General features: G+C 40.3%; 1 protein-coding gene across 2 annotated transcripts in view; it reads left to right on the top strand.

The window, feature by feature from the left end:
* Positions 1–18,130, top strand: part of LOC111864996 (sestrin homolog) — a 600,436-nt gene extending 582,306 nt beyond the window's left edge. For both annotated transcript variants that reach the window (XM_023852668.2, XM_023852667.2), the window contains 7 exons: positions 7,994–8,164; positions 10,852–11,034; positions 11,819–12,053; positions 12,179–12,465; positions 13,540–13,730; positions 14,728–14,872; positions 15,678–18,130. In XM_023852668.2, the coding sequence (XP_023708436.1) occupies positions 7,994–8,164; positions 10,852–11,034; positions 11,819–12,053; positions 12,179–12,465; positions 13,540–13,730; positions 14,728–14,872; positions 15,678–15,764 (1,299 nt within the window). In that variant the 3' untranslated portion in view covers positions 15,765–18,130. The remainder of the gene's footprint in view (positions 1–7,993; positions 8,165–10,851; positions 11,035–11,818; positions 12,054–12,178; positions 12,466–13,539; positions 13,731–14,727; positions 14,873–15,677) is intronic.
* Positions 18,131–19,186: the final 1,056 nt, after the last annotated feature.

Below are 19,186 nucleotides of genomic sequence, written 5' to 3'. Positions count from 1 at the left end.
TATTTAATGACTGCCAGTAGCTCAGACAAATTAGTGAATAATGGCTTGGAAAGGATGCGAGTGGAAGCGGCTGTGGCCCGAATTTAAGTATTTGACAGAAACAACTGAGGAAAAACCCGGTGGAGATTCGAACTGGTCACCTTCCGAATCCGAACCAGAAATATTACCACGTGAACCAACTTGATCGATCGGCGCCGTGCAGTTTAACCTAAATTCCAGGTTACTAAAAGCGCTGCAAATGCAAGTGTGACGTAACTTGCTTGGCGAGACTGCTTGAACCTCTTATAAAGAAATATCCATGGCGAGACTAATGCTGCTATCTGCCGAAGCGTTATCGTCTGGCTGCTTGTGCCACTGTTGCTTCCAAACGGATTCCATTTGTCGTACAGTTGGCTGGCTAACCAGTTTCTGTTGACTTCTTTACGCCAGTGTCGGAAATGTAATGGCTCACTGTATGGCGTATGCATATGAATGAGTAGTTTGTAAGTGTGAGAATGTTGCCAAAACCGTCATTGTTAATGCTAAAGGTGGCCAGCAACAAACCACTTTGTCCAACCGAGATATTGCAATCTCTTTTATCTTTGTAGCTGCCGAAGACCGTGTTAATATTTCGATTCTGTTTTCGTAAAAGAAGAAAGCTCGTTTGCCCCGTTTTCAGGTCAGTCCAATTATGACGTTCAGTAAATTTCACTAGTTACGTATGGTAAACAACACCGGCAGTAAATGGGCAACGTTGGCCAGAGGATACAGCAAGTTTCCTTTATGGTTTCTAGAGTGTTGACCCCGGGAATCTTTTAATTCGGCAGGCAAGTAAAGTAGGCTGCCCCCAGCATGATCATCTGGAGTTTTGGGTACTTGGTCCCCTCACCACGTCGAGCTGAAACACAATATACTAGCTGTCGTGGAGAACACAGCACATCTAGGGTTGATGTCTCCACGAATACACTCTGCACGTTTGGTGGCAGCGAGGTGGCAGCGCCACCGTCACATTGTCCTTGCTTCGCTCTCGTAACTACTGGCAGTCTTCAAGAGAATTCTCCAACGGATTACATTAAGATGTTTCTTATCGGACCATAGCGAGATTGGAGGGCACATTCTCGAAACAGGCCAGTGGCCTGCATGCTTGATGGTGGTGGTGATGATGATAATAAAGAAGATGATGATTCCAGGAAGCCAGGCTAATGGAAAAGTTTTAATTGACAACTTAGGACTAAATAACATAGTATTTATCGTTTATGGAAAAATGAATAGCTCAGTCGTTAATAATGAACTACCGGCTGGACAGGTGCAACAGATGTATCTCTTCCCCACAGCTTTAAACCCTTTCTGGTGCCCACTCAGCCTTAATTCCCCTGGTGGGAAAGCGGACCAGGCGTGAAACAGACCACTCAGCTCCATTTAGTGCCGACGTTAAGAATGGTGGAGCTTACCTCAGCTCCCTCATACATCTTCATGACGTAGTGCTTATTAAGCACAGGGGAAACTTTACCTTTATGCATGTGTTCTTTGGCGACTCTTTCAACAGCTTGAGTTATATAGCGCCGAATGATGGTACCACTAGCAACTAATGGATTGGAATGGGTGAGGAAGTAAGCGATCATGGTTTTATTTGAGGTACAATCCGAGCGTTTTCGTGGAGAGACTGATGAAAATCACGAAAAGTCTCAGGATAATGGTCTCTGGACCGAGATTTGAACACGGGCAGTTTCGAGGTTCCAGTCTGGTTAGCTTACCCAGTATAACAGCTGCCCACAGGCCGGGCAGCCAGGGTTCGACTCCCGCCAAAGGTAAAAGCTTTTTATTCCTCCCACAGCGTGAGACGGCCTCCGGATAAGGAGGGTAGCGGCGAATGTGTTAAATAAGCAGCCACGGACGGGCGACAGGGGGTGGTCCTCCAGCTTGGGTTGGGCGTGGAAAGATATGAGTTTGTTACGAAGTGTCAGAAAGGCCCTCGTACTTGGACGTAAGATGAACAGTGGAGAGAAATGGCCGAATTAATATCTGAAGACGTGGAGAACACTGGACTGCTTATACGTTTCCATTTTGGAAAATGAACACGTAAACTTACGGAGATCTGTTCAAGGTTCTCGTTCTGATTGCATACTTTGCCTGTCAGTTACGTTTGATAGTGCTTGATGAATAGCTATCCTCGTTGTTATCCATCAAATTACTAATCATGTTAATATCGTACAACTGATTGTACTGTACGTTATTCTATAGCAATGCGTTTTTTGTTTGTGGCCACGCAGTGGAGACATCTATTTCAGAAGTTGTGAGTTCATTTTTCCGCACCAGTTCTAATGCACGTAAGGGTCTTATCATTTCAACTTAACATTAACGTGCCAACCCGTAAGTTTTACACACTGAAATCTGAACAAATTTAATTTTAAAGTCTTTCGCAGATATTCAGATATGCATCCTAATAATCACATCGTAACAAACGAGCTTAGAAGAATGAGTTAGTTAGCTAAGTGTAAGTACAAAGAAATCTGACAGAATTCTGACAACCGATTTCCTGATTAGATAACAGTACATTGTGGAAAGATAGTGGAAACGTTTACCGACTTATGCATATATGTACGGGTGTTATCAGTAAGCTTATCTTATTTTTCAGACCATAAAGCATTATTTTAGAATAAAGAACGCCCTTATGGACTTTTGAGTGTGTTCACTGCTTGAAAGGTTTCATTCGTTTAATACTTATGCAGTCGATAGCGAGGACGTCTGTCTGTATCATGAATCATGATACTGGTTTAGGTTCTATAGATGGAAGGATAATATTAAAATTGATCTTAGAGATGTGGACTAGTTCGGTATAAGGTCTAGTGGCCGGTTCTTGTAAACACGGTAATGAACCTTCGGGTCCCACAAAAGGTTGGGAATTTCTAGCCTCAGAAGAAGTTTGTTACAGCATGTAACTGACATTGAAACTTCGAGCGTTCCAATGGTGCATCTAAAGTTCGTGGTAATCGCGTTTATCGGACAGAAAACCTGAAGTTACTGTTGAATTTTGAGAGGGGTGGAAATGGAATAGGATATGGGTGTTTACTTTCTTTGTGTGCAGTTCAGTTTTACATCTTTATATAGGACTTTCAAACTCAATTTGCAGATGTTATACTGAGTAGTGTGGTGAAGCTGGGGGCGGAAACGGTGGGTAAGTATCTACCGGGCTACATAGTGTCACAGCCCAGAAGACGACAGACCTAGTAACCTTTGCCGTGAGAACCCCCAAACCAGCATCTCAGCAGTATGTAAACGAGAGCGTTGGGACTGCTTTCCAAGTTTCAGTTCAGCGGCCACAAAATGTAACTCTGTCATAATCCAGTATACAGACTTAATCTCTTGTAATGAAATCTCGGGGCGATCAGCCATACTCACGAGTGGCAGCATCCGAAAACTTGGAAATTCACTCTGTATTGACACGGCTGATCCCCTGGGAACGCCTCATCACATTTAGTCGCCGTGAGAACAGCTTGGTTTTATGAATGAATCCTTCTGCGTGGAGCCGGAATAGTTCAGTCGGTATAGCGACCACGCTACGGGTTTTACTGTCGAAAAATCGGTGTCTGATCCTCAGAAGGGTTAAGGGATTTTCCTGTTCGCCGCAGCGTCCATACCGGCTCTGGGGCCTACCCAGCATCCTATACAATGGATACTGGGGGCTGACCGCGTATTTCCATATAGTGTCTTGGTCAAGAATGGTGGAACTGTATCTCCACTCCCCAGTACTTCATGGCGTGGTTGTTAATTGGGCTCAGGAATAATTTTACCTTACTGTGCACGCCTCTGTGGTCTAGTGGTCGGAGTTTCTGGCTACAGATCCAGAGGTCCCGGGTTTGAGTCTGCCGCTACCAGATTTTCTGAGAAGTGGTGGGCCTGGAATGGCGTGCACTCAGCCTCGTGACGAAAACTGAGGAGCTACTTGAATGGAAAAGTAGCGGCTCCGATCTAGAAAACTGAAATTAACGGCCGTGGTGATCCGTTGCGCTGACTCCGCGACACACTATCCGCAAAAAAGTTGACACTAACTTCGCCGATAAGCGGCGGTCGCTCAGTCGGTGTAGTTCACTTGCGGACTGCCGGCCACGGAGTTTTTGTTTTGTTTTGTGCAGTTAATATTCAAAGGCCATATTTTATAACCTAGAATTTTTTTCAGCGTTGTTACGAACTGACGTGAAGGGGCGGTTGAGAAGAACGCGAGCTTTGCTGACCAATATGAACAGTGCGCGAATAGGTGCGGTCTTGTGTGTTGTGCATTACACAATATGGACACTTTCCTTTCGCTTTTGTCAGTCCCTCTCTCTTAAAAGAGGTGGGGGAACTGCCTTCCACTACTGAGAGGACAGCAGAAACTTGTTATTTATTAGAGTTAGCAGTAGGGAAGACCGCAACCTGTAACGTGTACTCACATAACATATACATACACGCACTATTCATACACCATTCCAACTTAAAACCCTCTGTATATAGTTAGATATTTCAGAAAAATGACAATAATAATTTTAAATAAGCTCTATTAATTTTAGGGGAGCACGCGGTAGCGTAGTTGGTTGAGGCATTATGCTGCAAGTCGGAAGGTCGCGGGCTCAAGTCCTGACGAGGTGAGTTTTTTTTCAATGTACCAAATCCTTCCAGCCGCACTATGGCCCTGGTGTCGACTCAGCCTCTAACAGAAATGAGTACCAGCAATCTTCCGGGGGGATAAAGGCAGGCTGGCGCGTAAGGCTGACAGTCTTGCAGCCATCTGTGACCCAGTTGTCTAGAAAATGTGGGAATCTTGGCGTCTCACAACCCTGTGGGCCTCCACGGCCTGTTACAGGCGATAGCTTTACATTTTACCTTGTGTGTATGTTTGGACTAGTAACCGTAAGTGAAACCAAACAGTGATTTTTATTTAGGTGACCTGGGTCGGTTAGCAACTAAGTAAATTCCTAATTCGGAAACTGCTTTGTGGTCGTCGTATTTTAAAGTTAGGAAGAAGACGAAGATAAGCAGACGTAACTAAAATTGTAAGGAAGAAATTTCGAAATAAATGAAAATAGGTCTACACAAATAAACAGGATAAATTGAAAGACACAAAAACACAGAGAAAGTAAGGAGTGTAGTAAGCAAACGAAAGTAGAAGACTGGAAGAGATAATGAGAGGGATGTTTGTGATGCACAGTGAACCTGCATTTCGAAACAAATGCTTCCCCCCCCCACCACCACCACGTCAGGCTTGTTTCAGATGACCCTGTGTTATGTAATTTCCGTGAGCACGCAGGTGTCCAGGGTATACGTGACATGCGGTTACTGAAAAAAAAAAATTCTCTAAAGCTCGAATTATCGGGCCGCGTTGTAATTTTCAGTAACAGAGAAACCCATTCCAATTCCCACTCAACGGACGGAAGTGCACCTGGAAGCAGTTTGTGATAGTAATGAATGGGGCTAGAACACATTTCATTCGTGGCAGGTAAGACCACTCACTGCCTTGTAGGGGCCCTGGGAGTACTGGAAGGGAAGCCAGCTGTTTCCTTCCCCACGTACATGTGACGCAATCAGCTGTTCACGAGGTCGGTAGCACTCTCGGAACATGACCTAGGAGAACAATAGATCTGCACATTTTGGCATGCAAACCCACCCCATCTCTTATAGTTTGGTGTTAAGTGCCTTTTGCTTTGGGTTTAATTTGTAAATGCTCCCCGTGCCAGACGTCTGCATTGTGAAAATGTAAGGGAACATAGGTCGTCAGTACGTTCAAGATCTCCACGATAGATGGAGACAGTGGTTATTTTTCCGCTCCAACCACTTCGTTTTCATTATTATAGTTTACGAGGGGTGTGTATGTGCGTTGAAATATGAATAGGAGAATGTGAAAGGAAGTGGCTATGGGCGCCACCTGGACTTTTCCGGGAAGGGGGTGGGGGCAGCCAGAAAATTTTGAAAAAAAAAAAAATTAAAATTTTGCCGATTTCCCTGCAGTATTCAGGACGAATATTTTTAAATACTTCTAACTATCGGGGGCACGCGGTAGCGTAGTTGGTTGAGGCATTATGCTACAAGCCGGAAGGTCGAATCCCGATGAGGTGGATTTTTCAATTTACCTAATCCTTCCAGCCACACTATAGCCCAGGGGTCGACTCAGCCTCTTAACAGAAATGAGTACCAGGAACCCTCCTGGTGAGTAAAGAGCGGCCGGCGCGTAAGGCTGACAACTTTACCGCCATCTGTGAGTCGATTGTCCGGATAATGTGGGAACCTCAACATCTCACAACCCTATGGGCCTCCACGGCCTGTTTCAAGAATACTTTTACTTACTTACTTTACTTTTAATTATTTTTGTTAATATTATATATATATTTTTTTCTTCAATTTTGATTCACTTTTTCAAAAGTCGCGGGGAGGGGCAGGTCTCAGGCTTTCCCCCTTTCCCATGGGAAGTGAACCTGGCCAGATATCAATATATCGCAGATTTGTATTTTTTTTTAATCCAAATATTAAGTAAAGTGTTGTGGTGGAAATATGTTAGCCAAATATGCTGCTGCTTGAATAGCTGTTTGGCTGATATTTGATGCTAGGCTGATTGGGAGAACCATTCTGCGTTATGGCTGTTCTGCTGTAATATAATGTTCTTTCTGGGGCATTCTTCGTTTTGTTTTTCTCACAAGATGATTTCTTTTTGAGCTGACCACACTCTCAGGCCTTGCTGTTGTGCCACTCACCAACAGAGGTTACTGCCCTGGGTATATCCTTTTTCAGAGTAAGTCCGCGATTTAGTTGTGTCAGCAACACTGACGTTATAATAGAACGATAGACGACCTTGTCATGTAATAAGCCTACTTATGAAATGCAAAGCCTTGTAGAGGAAGTTTTATTGTTTTATGTTAGCTGCTATAAGAAGCCTCCGGACGCTGTATTTGGTGGTGCTGGATTATAGTAACTAATACAAACATTGTTTAGTTATTTATATATGAGGATCTTCCAGAAAGTAAAGACCGTTAGCACGCGTGCGCTACTTGATTGGGACATTTTTTTTTTCCCATCTTCCCTACAGTCCGGACGTGGCTCCAAGTGATCTTCACTTGTTCGCACACTTGAAGCAGTTATTGGGCGACGCACGCATGCGTAGCGATAAAGAAACGTAGAAGACAGATTCAGTGGACTGAACTGGCGGCAGATTTTTACGATGCAGGCATGTAGAAAGTCGTCACCCGATACAAGTGACAGAACCTTCATGGGGATTGTGCAGAAAAATAATTTTTCATTTATTTTTCTTGATCACCAGACGGTCTTTACTTTTTTGAGCGACCCACATATTAATATAAGCGACCGGAATTCCAAATTGACGTTGTTGCAGATATGGGAGCAAGTAATGTATGCTCCAACTCAGTTTTAATACTGACTGAAATGATTCTTTGCTTTAAAATCAATATCCTGTACTTGCATTTTCCTTTGACATTTCATTTATGAAACTGATATTTTTGTATTTTGTATTTGAATCAGCATAGAGTTCATCCTATGATAGTCTGACTTCAAGAACAATCACTGTTGTTTGGCTCACTTTGCTAACATTTTAAACTAATTTGGGAAGTATTATTGTTTCAAACAACAAACTCCGTGGTTTTATTAGTCAGCAAGCGAACTATACCGACCGGGCGACCGCCGCTTGTCGGCGAAGTTAGTGCCAACTTTAGCGGATAGAGGTCGTAGCGTGGTCAGCGCAACGAATCCCCACGGCCGTTAATTTCGGTTTTCTAGACCGGAGCCGCTATTTTCTTGAAATAGCTCCTCAGTTATCCTAACGAGACTGAGTGCACCCCGTTCCAGACCCACTACTTTTCAGAAAATCTGGTAGCGCCGGGAATCGGACCCGGACCTCTGGATCTGTAGCCAGGTACACTGATCACTAGGCCACAGAGGCGGTGTATGATTGTTTCATAAATTATAAATTTATATTCAGTGTTGGTATTTGAACATAGCCTAACACTTTGTTTCTGTTTCTGTGTGTTTGCAGACTCATATGCTGTTCATAGATGCGTTTCTTCAGAACAACCGTTTAGATCACGTTACCCAGGTCATGGGCTATCATCCCACTTACCTGGACATCTTCCTGCGCACGCAGAACTTCATTCTTCGGGGCGATGGACCTCTACCATATGATTACCGTCATTTCATTGCAATCATGGTAAGGCTTTTCTGACAGTAAGGATTATATTCTATTTATGTCTTTCTTTCAGACAGAAGTAGCAAGGTATGTATGAGAGAAATTAGGCCATAACCATGCTATGGTACTTGAACTATATCTGGCACCAGAGATCAAATTGCAGATGGATGTTCCTGTTTGCTCTCCTGTTTGGTTGCTGAACATGCTACGGCTATACCAGGCACTATGATACAAGCAAGAAGGTGGCGGGTTCGTGTCCCAATGAGGTGGATTTTTTTTTTCAATTTACCTAATCCTTCCAGCCACACTATGGCCCAGGTTTCTACCAGCCTCTAACAGATATGAGTACCAGGAATCTTCCTGGGGCTAAAGTTTGGCCAGCGCGTAAGGCTGACAACCTTACCTCCGTCTCTGAGCCGTGTGTCCACGTCTCACAACCCTATGGGCCTTCACGGCCTGTTACAGAGAGAGCTTTACGTTATACCAGGGTCCCTGATATGTCCAACACAGTGTAATTATTTGAAGACATTGTTTTAACTGTGTGGATTGTTTAGCATCAAATTAAATTGATAGATGAACATGAATTTTTGTTAGGAAACGATATGGAAGGAGGTGTTCATGATTTATTTCTAGGTACTATTCTTGCATTTGTCTGTAGAGATGGGGGTGGGACCCACAAATCTCTAGGTAACCTGGTGCAGATCTGAAATGGGTAACTTCCATATACAAGTCTACAGTTTTATCAGTACACTGAGCTTGTTTATTTTATGATTATTTCAGAGTTTTAAATTTCTTATTATAATTTCCATCTCTCTGTGTAACATGGTTTTGACACTGAAGAGGTCATTTCTGTTCTTCGTCTTTCTATCTGTCAGCAGTTGGTTACTTAGCTCAAATGAATTTGGTCAATTATTATCTCTTGATTGCCATATCCTGGTAAAATAATCCTTCTGTCTGCTTCGTACAAAGCTTTGCTGCTGACAGTATAGAAGTGAAGGTATTTGCTTTGTAGCTAAAGCGATGAGTAACGTTCATGCATAATTATGAAACAATGCAGAAGTGACGGTATGCATAATAACGAACGCAGAACTTGGAGTGTGAATCAGGAGTGTGCTGAATATTGAAACTGACACGGTAAACATGTCTTTGAAATAACGAAGTAGAAGTCTGACCAGTTTGTATAATTGTTTGCTTGAGTTCCACAGTGTACTGAGTAACAGCAAGGGATATGAAGATTCCCATGATTGTACTACTATATTTCAGTCTGCCGCCACAGTTGGTCTCCTCCCATGCCCTTCCCCTCCACTCACTCACAAGCACTAACACAACTGTTGTTATGTCATTCCTTGAGAGTTCCAATACGAAATTTCACAGTCAAGCTGTGATAAAGTATAGTCGTTTTGTTTTTATTTATATTTAATTCTGAAACTGTTTGGGAACAGGATGCTGAAGAGAATACTTCAACGTAAGAGGAGGTAATGGGCAGCTGGAGAAAATTAAATAATGAACAGCATCATAATTCATATTCTACACCATATAATAATAAGTCTGAAATTAACGATAATGTGGGTGGAACATGTAACACATGAGAGGCCGCGCCATAGCTCAAGCGGTTAGTTGCTGGCTTCCCACTGAGGCGGCCCGGGTTCGATCCCTGGTCTGGTCAAGTGGGATTTGTGCTGGACAAAGTGGCGCTGGGGTGGGTTTTCTCCAAGCACTTCTGTTTCCCCTGCCAATCTTCATTCCACCAAATTCTCCAGAATCATAATCACCCAGGGCAGGTACAATAGACCAATAAGTGGCCGCCATGCTGAGTGGACCCAGCTGGATTCCACCCCCCACTAAGTGAAACACATGAGGAATATGAAATAGTTGTAGGAGAACCTGAAGGGAAGAGATCACTTGAAAGACAAAATGTAGATGGGAGACCAATGTTAAAATACATATTAAAGAAAAAATTCATGAAGATGTGGACTGGACTGATCTGCCTGAGGATGTGATCAGTCATGGACTTTTATGAAGACAGTAATGAGCCTTGGGTCTTTTCTAGACGGTAAATTTCTGGACCAGTTGAATAACTGACAGCTTCTCAAAAGGAGTCTTCTCTGAAAAGACAGTTTTGTTTCTTCAGACAGTTCTGATTCATCCTACTTTGTGTGCAAATATGACTGAAAAATTTTTGTGTTCCTGGAATAGGTTTATATTGAAATGTACAAAATTATTTTACTCACTGCATTTGTGCTTTGATTAGTATTTTTTACTTTTCTGAATACAAAGATTTCTTGAGTATTATATTGAAGTGACACATTTTTCATAATGTAATTACAAAATGTTAGTATGTCTCTCTACACTCATGTCTGGGCACCATCAGGTTCTTGGGTGTCTAATAACTAGAATGTGAACCTTATTCATTGTTGAGCTTAATCTCCATATTTCTTTATGGCATGATGTTTAAGCACAAGAAAAACCATAACTCTTACGTTACATAAAGGATATTTGATATTGGAAAGTGAGTGTGTTCTAGAACCAGTAACTGAAATGGAAAAGTAAGGAGATCTCTGGGCAATTGCTAATCACTTGATGGCAGGATGGTTTCACTTTCCTCAACAGAGTTGTGCTTGCAGAATTAATATAGTACACATACTGACTGGTTGTAAGAAGGCGTACTATTAGTATTTGGGATTGCATTTTAACTCTTCATGTTGTAGGCTGCAGGCCGACACCAGTGCAGCTACTTGATCAACCTCCAGAAACAGGAGTTCTTGCTGCAAGGTGGAGACCACACTTGGCTCAAAGGGTTGTCACGTATCCCTCAGAAGCTACGAGACCTGTATGACATCAACAAGATCCTTGCACATCGGCCTTGGCTTCTCAACAAGTCTCACATCGAGGTACACAGAGTAGTAATACATAGGATTGAGTCATGGAAGTGACAGTTCAGAACCACACTACTGGCAGCTATGTATTTCAAACTGTTTGAGAATTCAAATAATAGATAATAGATGCTGTGTAGTGGGAGTTGCATTATATCTGTCTGGGTTTTGAAACTTGGTCTTTGACATTAAGGGAGGAGCACAGGCTGAGGGCATTTGAGGGGAATATTAGGACTGAAGAGGGATGAAGTGACAGGAGGTTGGAGAAAACTGCATAATGAATAGCTTCATAACTTGTACTCTTCTCCAAGTATAATTAGAATGATCAAGTCAAGGAGGATGAGGTGGGCAGGGAATTTAGTATGAATGGGCCGAAGAGGAATGCATATAGGATTTTGGTTGGAAAGTCAGAAGAGACCACTAGGAAGACCTAGACATAGGTAGGTAAATAATATTAAAATGGATCTTAGAGATATAAAATGGGGTGGTATGGACTTGATTGATCTGGCTCAGGATAGGGACCACTGGGCAGCTTTTGTGAACATGGTAATAAACCTTGGAGTTCCAAAAAATGTTGGGAAATTCTTGAGTAGTTCCCAAAACTGGTGGCTTCTCAAGAAAGGCTCAGCTCCAGGGAGTTAGACTTCGAGACATGGACATTCTACATTTAGTTTTTTCAGGATTCTTCATTTTGCTTCTAGCTCATTTCATAATTCTTTTTATTATCTGCTCCTTTGAATATCAGTGCAGTATTTGTGAGAATTTGAATGTATTATTGAAACTATGATTCTAATTTTTGCAGAAGTTGACTAAAGGGAAGGATAGCTGGTCGCTTGCTGAGGTGGTTCACGCTATTGTTCTACTGGCTCACTTCCACTCACTCTCAAGCTTTGTGTTCGGATGTGGAGTGAATGAGGAGTTGGACCAGGATGGAGGCCACCATAATGGCTCCTCTGATTCTGCCCCCCCACTCGGTTCTTCGCCACGATCTGTACCTAGCCCAACTCCACTCAGCACTGGCCCGTCAAATAGGGATGGTAAGTCTTTATGTCCAATTGATGAGTGACGTATGCTCTCAAGTTAGATTATGTATTTGGGTAGAGGTTACTTTTAGACATTGAAGAAAATACACATGTCTTGATATCTGCTGTGCTTGTTACAGCTGAGCCATGGCTGGCATCGATGTCACCAGTGGAACAGGAGGTTGGTGTAGACATGTTGATGCAGCGTATGAAGAGCTTGTCAGAGAGAGCAGAGGAATTCTCACAAGAAGAGAAAACTAAGAGGTTTGAACACGTTGAGAACCAGAGTGTAGAACTATCACCAGGCCTTGAGCCACTAACACAGCTCAAAGCAGATATAGGTCACTTCGTAGATGACCCTACTTTTTTGTACCAAGACTTTGCTCGACGTGGTGAAGTCTCTGACATCCCCACCTTCAGGGTGCAGGTTAGTAGTTGTCTTCATTGTTTGTGTATGTTATAGTATCTTTTTTTCTGAGTAGGAATGATGTGGTATATACACAGTAAGGGTATCATGTGCTACAGGTATGGGATCTATTATCCAAGAAGCATGAGACAAGAGCTGACATGGATTTCTGGATTTTTCCAGATTTCTGATTGTAGGCTGTGTGTGGTAGATGTACCTACCACAAATCCTGCATTTAATCATGTCATAGAAACACTTACCTAGAATTCATAAGCAACTTAACCTTCATCTTCATATACAGTGCAAAATTCTTTCTTTTAGCCTGTCTGCTATCCACTGAACTTCCTACTGGCCTTTTGTACATGTCTTTCATAAAGAAAAAAGAAGGAAAATAATGACAAAAATCATGGAAAAACAAGTTGGTTGTTTAGCAGGCATCTTATTCATTGCCATCACCTTATCCTTAAAAAAATTTCTGGTTGTGGATATGAGGCACTGTACCTGTATTTGTTTTGTACATCATATAAATTAAGATGTTAACTACTCAGGACTGCAATTTCATTTCTTGACTGGATGAAGTGTTTTCATACTCTTATGCATGAAGTAGTGATGTTTCCAGGTATAAGACAGGTTGTTACCACTGATTTAACAACTGAGAAAAGTGGTTGATAATATAATTATGACCCAAACAAAGTACTGCACTAGAATGAACATGTATCATTAATAATATAAAGTGGGCCTCTACAATGTTTTTTTTTAACAGGAGAATTTTCGATTCATAACAAGACAGACTATAGGTAGCTAATACTAACTTCATAAATGAATAATTAGTAATTGGAGAAATTTAGGAAAACTTGTTTCTTGTACAAATTTAAGTTTGTGGTAGAGTCACCTTATATTCTGGCATGTGCTTGCATTAACACATGCCAGTCATACATGCATGTTGATAATTGAGGATTCTAAGAGGTAATAAAAAAATGGCCTGTTTATCACATACCATTCAGCAGTCATATTGTTTTCACAAAATATGAGACATGGCTGTTATTTATAGTCTCTTGTGACATAACTTCACACACCTCTCTCTTGTATTTTCAGGATTACTCATGGGATGATCACGGATACTCACTAGTCAATAGGTTATATAATGATGTTGGTAACTTGCTGGATGAAAAATTCAAGACTGCATATAACCTTACATATTACACTATGGGTGGACGTAAAGATGTGGATACGTCACGTTTCCGACGTGCCATTTGGAACTACATACAGTGCATGTTTGGTATTAGGTAAGCATGTTTCAGTATGTTGTAAACTTTCATTGCAGTGAAACCTCATGGAATGAAATGAAAGTGATATGCTGTATATCCATACATAATGTTAATAATAACTTCCTTTGTAAATGGTTCACAACATTCCAGAATTATATCATGTGTAAATTCCAGCTGTTTTTTTTTAAGGGTCTGTCTATACACCTGATTTTCACAGTGGTCGTGTGGTCTAAGGCATGACCTGTCTTTGCTCACTCGAATGCTGGGATCATGGGTTTGAATCTCACTCAAGCCATGGATATTTGTGTGTGTTTATTCTGTATGTAGGTAGAGGCCTTGCGACAGGCTGATCACCTGTGCAAGGAGTTCTACCAACTGTGCAGTCAGAGTTTTGTCTATTTTCTTCTTGGTGATAATACAGTTATTGTGTAAATATACTTGCATTGTAACATATAATATTGTAACATGGATGGACTCAACAGGAAGTAGGAGTCACGTGAACTCTGCGTTTCCACAAGTGACGTCATGTACCCCCACTCCTCCCATCATTATGCAACCCTCGGTAAATACCCCTCCCCACTAGGCTGTGACGTCACGCAACAGGCGAGTCCGTGCAGTGACTATTGCTAGGCAATGCATAGGTAGAAACACCTGACAACAGTACCTGATATCTGTTGCCAAGCAGCAGTGTGTTCTCTATGTTTGTCCGTGCTGAGCCTAAATAATGAGCAGCGAACACTATTCAGGAGTAGTGAGTACTGAGTTACTAGAGAGAGAGTTACTAGTAACCAGTATGAATTGAAGTCGGGCAGCTGCGAGTTGAGTTGTATTGAGTGCATTGCGGGGACTCCAGCAGGAGAAATAATATGTTACTGCCGATGGCAATAATTGAGGAATTGTGAATTGTGTAACTGTAAGAGCAAGTGGAATAAATTCACTAGATCAAAAATGGCGTGAAGTTAGTCGCATGACATATACCTAACACGTGACAATATGTATGATTGTTTTTTTGAAGGCATGATGATTATGACTATGGTGAAGTGAACCAATTGCTGGAGCGTTCACTGAAGGCGTTTATCAAATCTGCATGCTGTTACCCAGAGAGAGTTACAAAGAAAGACTACGATCGTGTTCTTCGGGAGTTCAGGCATAGTGAGAAGGTAAGAAATTGATTACAGAAGCTGACTTTATTAGATGCAGTTTGAGCCACCAAATGCAGGCTTCAGTTCTGACCTGCTACAGGCATTCATTTGTTAATAAGAGAAACCAATTTTGTGATATATATGTGGTCTTGATATTTATGTGAAAGCAAATAAAGAATACAGCTTTTGAGTAATCATATTCAAGTGAGTCCATTCATAAGCCATTGAGTTAATACAGTTACATGTTGACTTTTCTTATGTTCCAAGATGGTTTGACTTGCTACTGGAAGATAAACTCTTTCTGTCCCAATCTGCGCATGATATATACACTGATCAGTTATTGTATCATTGGCTGTGTTAGGTGTGTGATGATTTGACACAAATGTGGCAGAGTGGGTGAAATATGATTATGTCTGTAGCATGGTCAACACAGTGAAATAATTAATTAATTTTTCCATTGAAAACATGGCAGATATTTTTGCTGTAAACACTTTCATGTCCCTTCTCATAGAGCCTTAGTTTAACTGTCCTCTTTCCCAGCTTTTAGAGCCCAGATACAGTAACCTGACAGTATGCCTTCTTCTGATAAAAAGCATAGCACCATTACAGAACTTTGTACTGTGTTATTTCTTCTTGAACATTAGTTACAATTTTGTAACTGTTTTCTATGTTATTTTAGGAAGACCATTGCCATATCCATGGTACACTGCCCAGTTTTGGTGCTGATAATTGATCTTATGGTTAGAGTTACATATTATCTTTGGACATCTTATGCTTAAAGTACGGTTTTATAAAGATAACAGTATTTTTTCTATGTTTGCAGGTACATGTGAACCTTATGGTACTAGAGGCACGCATGCAGGCTGAGTTGCTGTATGCATTGCGTGCCATAATGCGTTACATGACGTAGGCAGGTTAGCTACCATTAGAGTCCATGTGGTGCAGCCAGAACTTATACTTGCTGGTGTTGATGCAATCGTTTGAGTGAGGTGCTGTGTGGGTTTAAGGAGATGAGACTGGCACAGAGAAGGGAGAAACTGAGATGACTCAAAAGATGGAGGAAACATTTCTACTATTACAATAATTAATTAATCAAATTATCATATATAAATTGACTTAGATGAAACTATAAATGTACTATACAAAGAGAGTAAGTTTGAAAGCAAAATATCAGATCTAGCCACTTAATGTTTTTTTCCCTTTTTCCCCTGCATAGTTTTGGTAAGATCAGGTGCAGAAGCATTTGTAATGGGGATAGTCATACATTATGTAACTTCCCCAACCATCTACCCTTCTCCCCCAGTTACCTCCCCTCCCCCTCCCATCTCCATTTATCCTTGTCATATTTACTGCACCGCACAAAAGAAGTACATAAATCTACACATGATTGACTGTGATCCATTCTCAGTAGATAAACTAATTACTTGTGCATAACTGTTCCCATTCCATTTAAGCCCAAATCTCTGGTTTTTTAAATGCTTTACTACTTTTAAATTCCAAAGCTTATGCATGTTTAGTTGTTACTTACTATGTTGTCACAGGAAATGTAAGCCTCTTGGCTTGAGTAGTATTCCTCTGAACATGGTTGATACTTGTGATTATAACCAGTGGTGACTGGTTCTGAGGAGAACCAGCCATTTAATATCTGTAGGTGTCAAGAGGTGTTCATGTTAACATAAAGTAGTTTTAGGTGAGCAGTAAATGTATAGCATTGTATGATGGTATTTTGAAGAACCTACAAATCTAGAAATTTGGGCTTATATTGGGATAGTTTTGTTTTTGTAAAGAAAATGTTTTTTTTATGTGCAAAGTTTTCAAGGCTTCTTAGGTTAAAGTGGTCTAGCTTTTAAGTAAAGTTTAAATTACAAAAGTAAAAAGAGAAAATAATTGCACATGATAGCATCTTGACTGGAAAATAAATTGGTTTACATTGGGTTATAATTGGAGACAGAAGAAAGTTGCATAATAATAATAATAATAATAATAATAATAATAATAATAATAATAATAATGCTTCACCGAAGCTTTTTATTTGAATACAGTAGAATTATTTCATTAACTGGCATTGTAGTTGAAGATTGTGAAGGCTTCCTTCTTCTGTCCTAGGAATTTTTGAATCACTGGAAAGTGAACAGATATGTTGTCATTCACCAGACTGAAATAAGTTTGCCAAGGATAGAGGGAATGTTGAGATTTGCTTACATGATCATGATGATGATGATGATGATTATGATAATGATAATGGTTTTGTGTTTCATGTTGTTGGATGAATGATTTCACTTCAGCGTGGAGGAATTTGTAAATGTAGACTAACAATCAGCTTGTTTTATCTAAGATCTCTGTTGTATGAATTTGCTTAACTTCTCTTACTGTGAAACAAATTACTAATTGACCCTTAGCCACATCATTTCAGTTCTTCATTGTCTGGTTTTATGTCGTTACATTTCTTGAACAATGTATTGGGTAACTCATCCCTATAATAATTTACCATGAACATGTTCCAGTTGGTGAACAGTATGTGGGATAACTGACCCCTATAAAAATTGCCTGTGAACATGTACTAATTGTTAATAACCTTAGAAGTCTTGGAGACTTGAAACACATATGCTCCTGTTTGATTTCTGTTTGAAGAGTGAGGCTTTTTAGAACATGTTACAGTATGACCTCGTGTTGACTGTGGTTTAGAAGACTACCGCTTTCAAAGAATGAACACACTTTTTTAAGACTTAACATTATGTGGGCTAATCTGCGTGACTGCATCAGGGACTATGCATGTATGTATGAGGTGAAAATTGTGAACACATGTTGTCAGCAAGTTTTTTTTACTTTACACAAAATTCCTTTTGTCACTCAGAAAGCTTAATAATTGTCAAGCATACGAAAAGTATAGTGACCTTTATCGCGAAATCTTGTCTGTGTATTGAACACATTTACATCTGACAACTGGAACAGTTATAGGAAGTACTTTTTTGCGAGCGGTAGTATATTTGATAGCTCTCTACAGTGTTCTCCCTCTTACCCCTTGTGTGATCTCAGTATTACCTATAGATTCAAACATGATTTATACTTTGTAATGAAAAAAAATGTTTTAATTATTAACACATTCTTTCTTTAATTAATTGTATAGGCTTAAAAATGTGCATAGAAATGTTCAAATGCCAAGTTGCCTTGGTCACACAGAACACAAAATATGTTTGTTACTTTTAATTGTTCAACTTTAATCAATCAATATGCATTTTTGAGAATGTGTGCAAGATTTCTTTATGAGATGTATTACACAACAGGAAATGTTTTCTTTCATTAACTGGCCTAGTTGTTGGGAACAGTAATTGGACAAAGAAATTAAATTATTACATACCAGTATGTGCATTTTAGTACTTCCCAATTTTAATTCTGAGGGAAGTGCAGGTAGTAAGTTTTTGAGAGCTCTGTGAGTGTCCAGCTGGTTAAGTTACTGCTTATCCAAGGCAAGAACAGGAAAATGATGTAACCTTTATGTAATATTCTCACAGTCAGTCTTAAGTCACATATATACAATGCCTTTAATTTTAGGAATTTTGTTATCAATCAAAATGTGAGAGAAGATGGGTAGTAAAAACAAATATTTCCTGAATTACATAAACAGTGCTTTCAGTGTTGTTCCTAAGAAAGGAAGACGCATAGGCCATCCCAATATTGATTGTTGCTATGTTATTATGTATTCAATTTTATGTATTTGGGCTCCGGTATCAACATAGCCAAGGGCCAGCAATCTGCATTATTGTTATTAACATAGCAGTTTACATGTGTTTCAAGAGGAAGGTGAATTAACAAGTAAACAATAAAGTTAAAATGTATTGGGCTTCTGTTCACCATCCCCAAGCTTCGATGCTAATTATTTCAAAACTCTTACTAAAGATTAAAACCACCAAAAGAAGACAGAAAGAGAGAGAAAGAAAGAAAGAAATTATCCAGACCACTTTGTAACAGTGGATCATGTATCAATGATTATATGTTCTGAACAAGGTTGATTAAAATTATTTCAAAGTAAGAGGAAAATGAACTGGGCAGTTTTAGCTGCTGCTGAGGATGATGATTGAGACATTCAGTCTTTTTCATCATGATACGTGTAGTTTTTTGGTATCTGTGATGTTTTCTTATTATTATAATAGACATTTAGTGAGATATTTTAATTATATGAAATGAATTATTGCATGCATGCACTTCATGTTTTGTGATGTCCAGGACAGACAGTCCCATACTGCTGTGTCTTGTCTGTTGATGCAGGCAGGAGTAGTCACTGCTGTATGAAGATTTGTCTCCTTGTTTGAATGCCCATAGGCTATTGTGCAA

Source organism: Cryptotermes secundus, unplaced genomic scaffold, assembly GCF_002891405.2.
Source record: "Cryptotermes secundus unplaced genomic scaffold, Csec_1.0 scaffold209, whole genome shotgun sequence".
In the NCBI taxonomy this organism is placed as follows: domain Eukaryota; kingdom Metazoa; phylum Arthropoda; class Insecta; order Blattodea; family Kalotermitidae; genus Cryptotermes; species Cryptotermes secundus.
The sequence above is the reverse complement of the archived record's forward strand: the minus strand, read 5'-3'. Positions and strand labels throughout refer to the sequence as shown.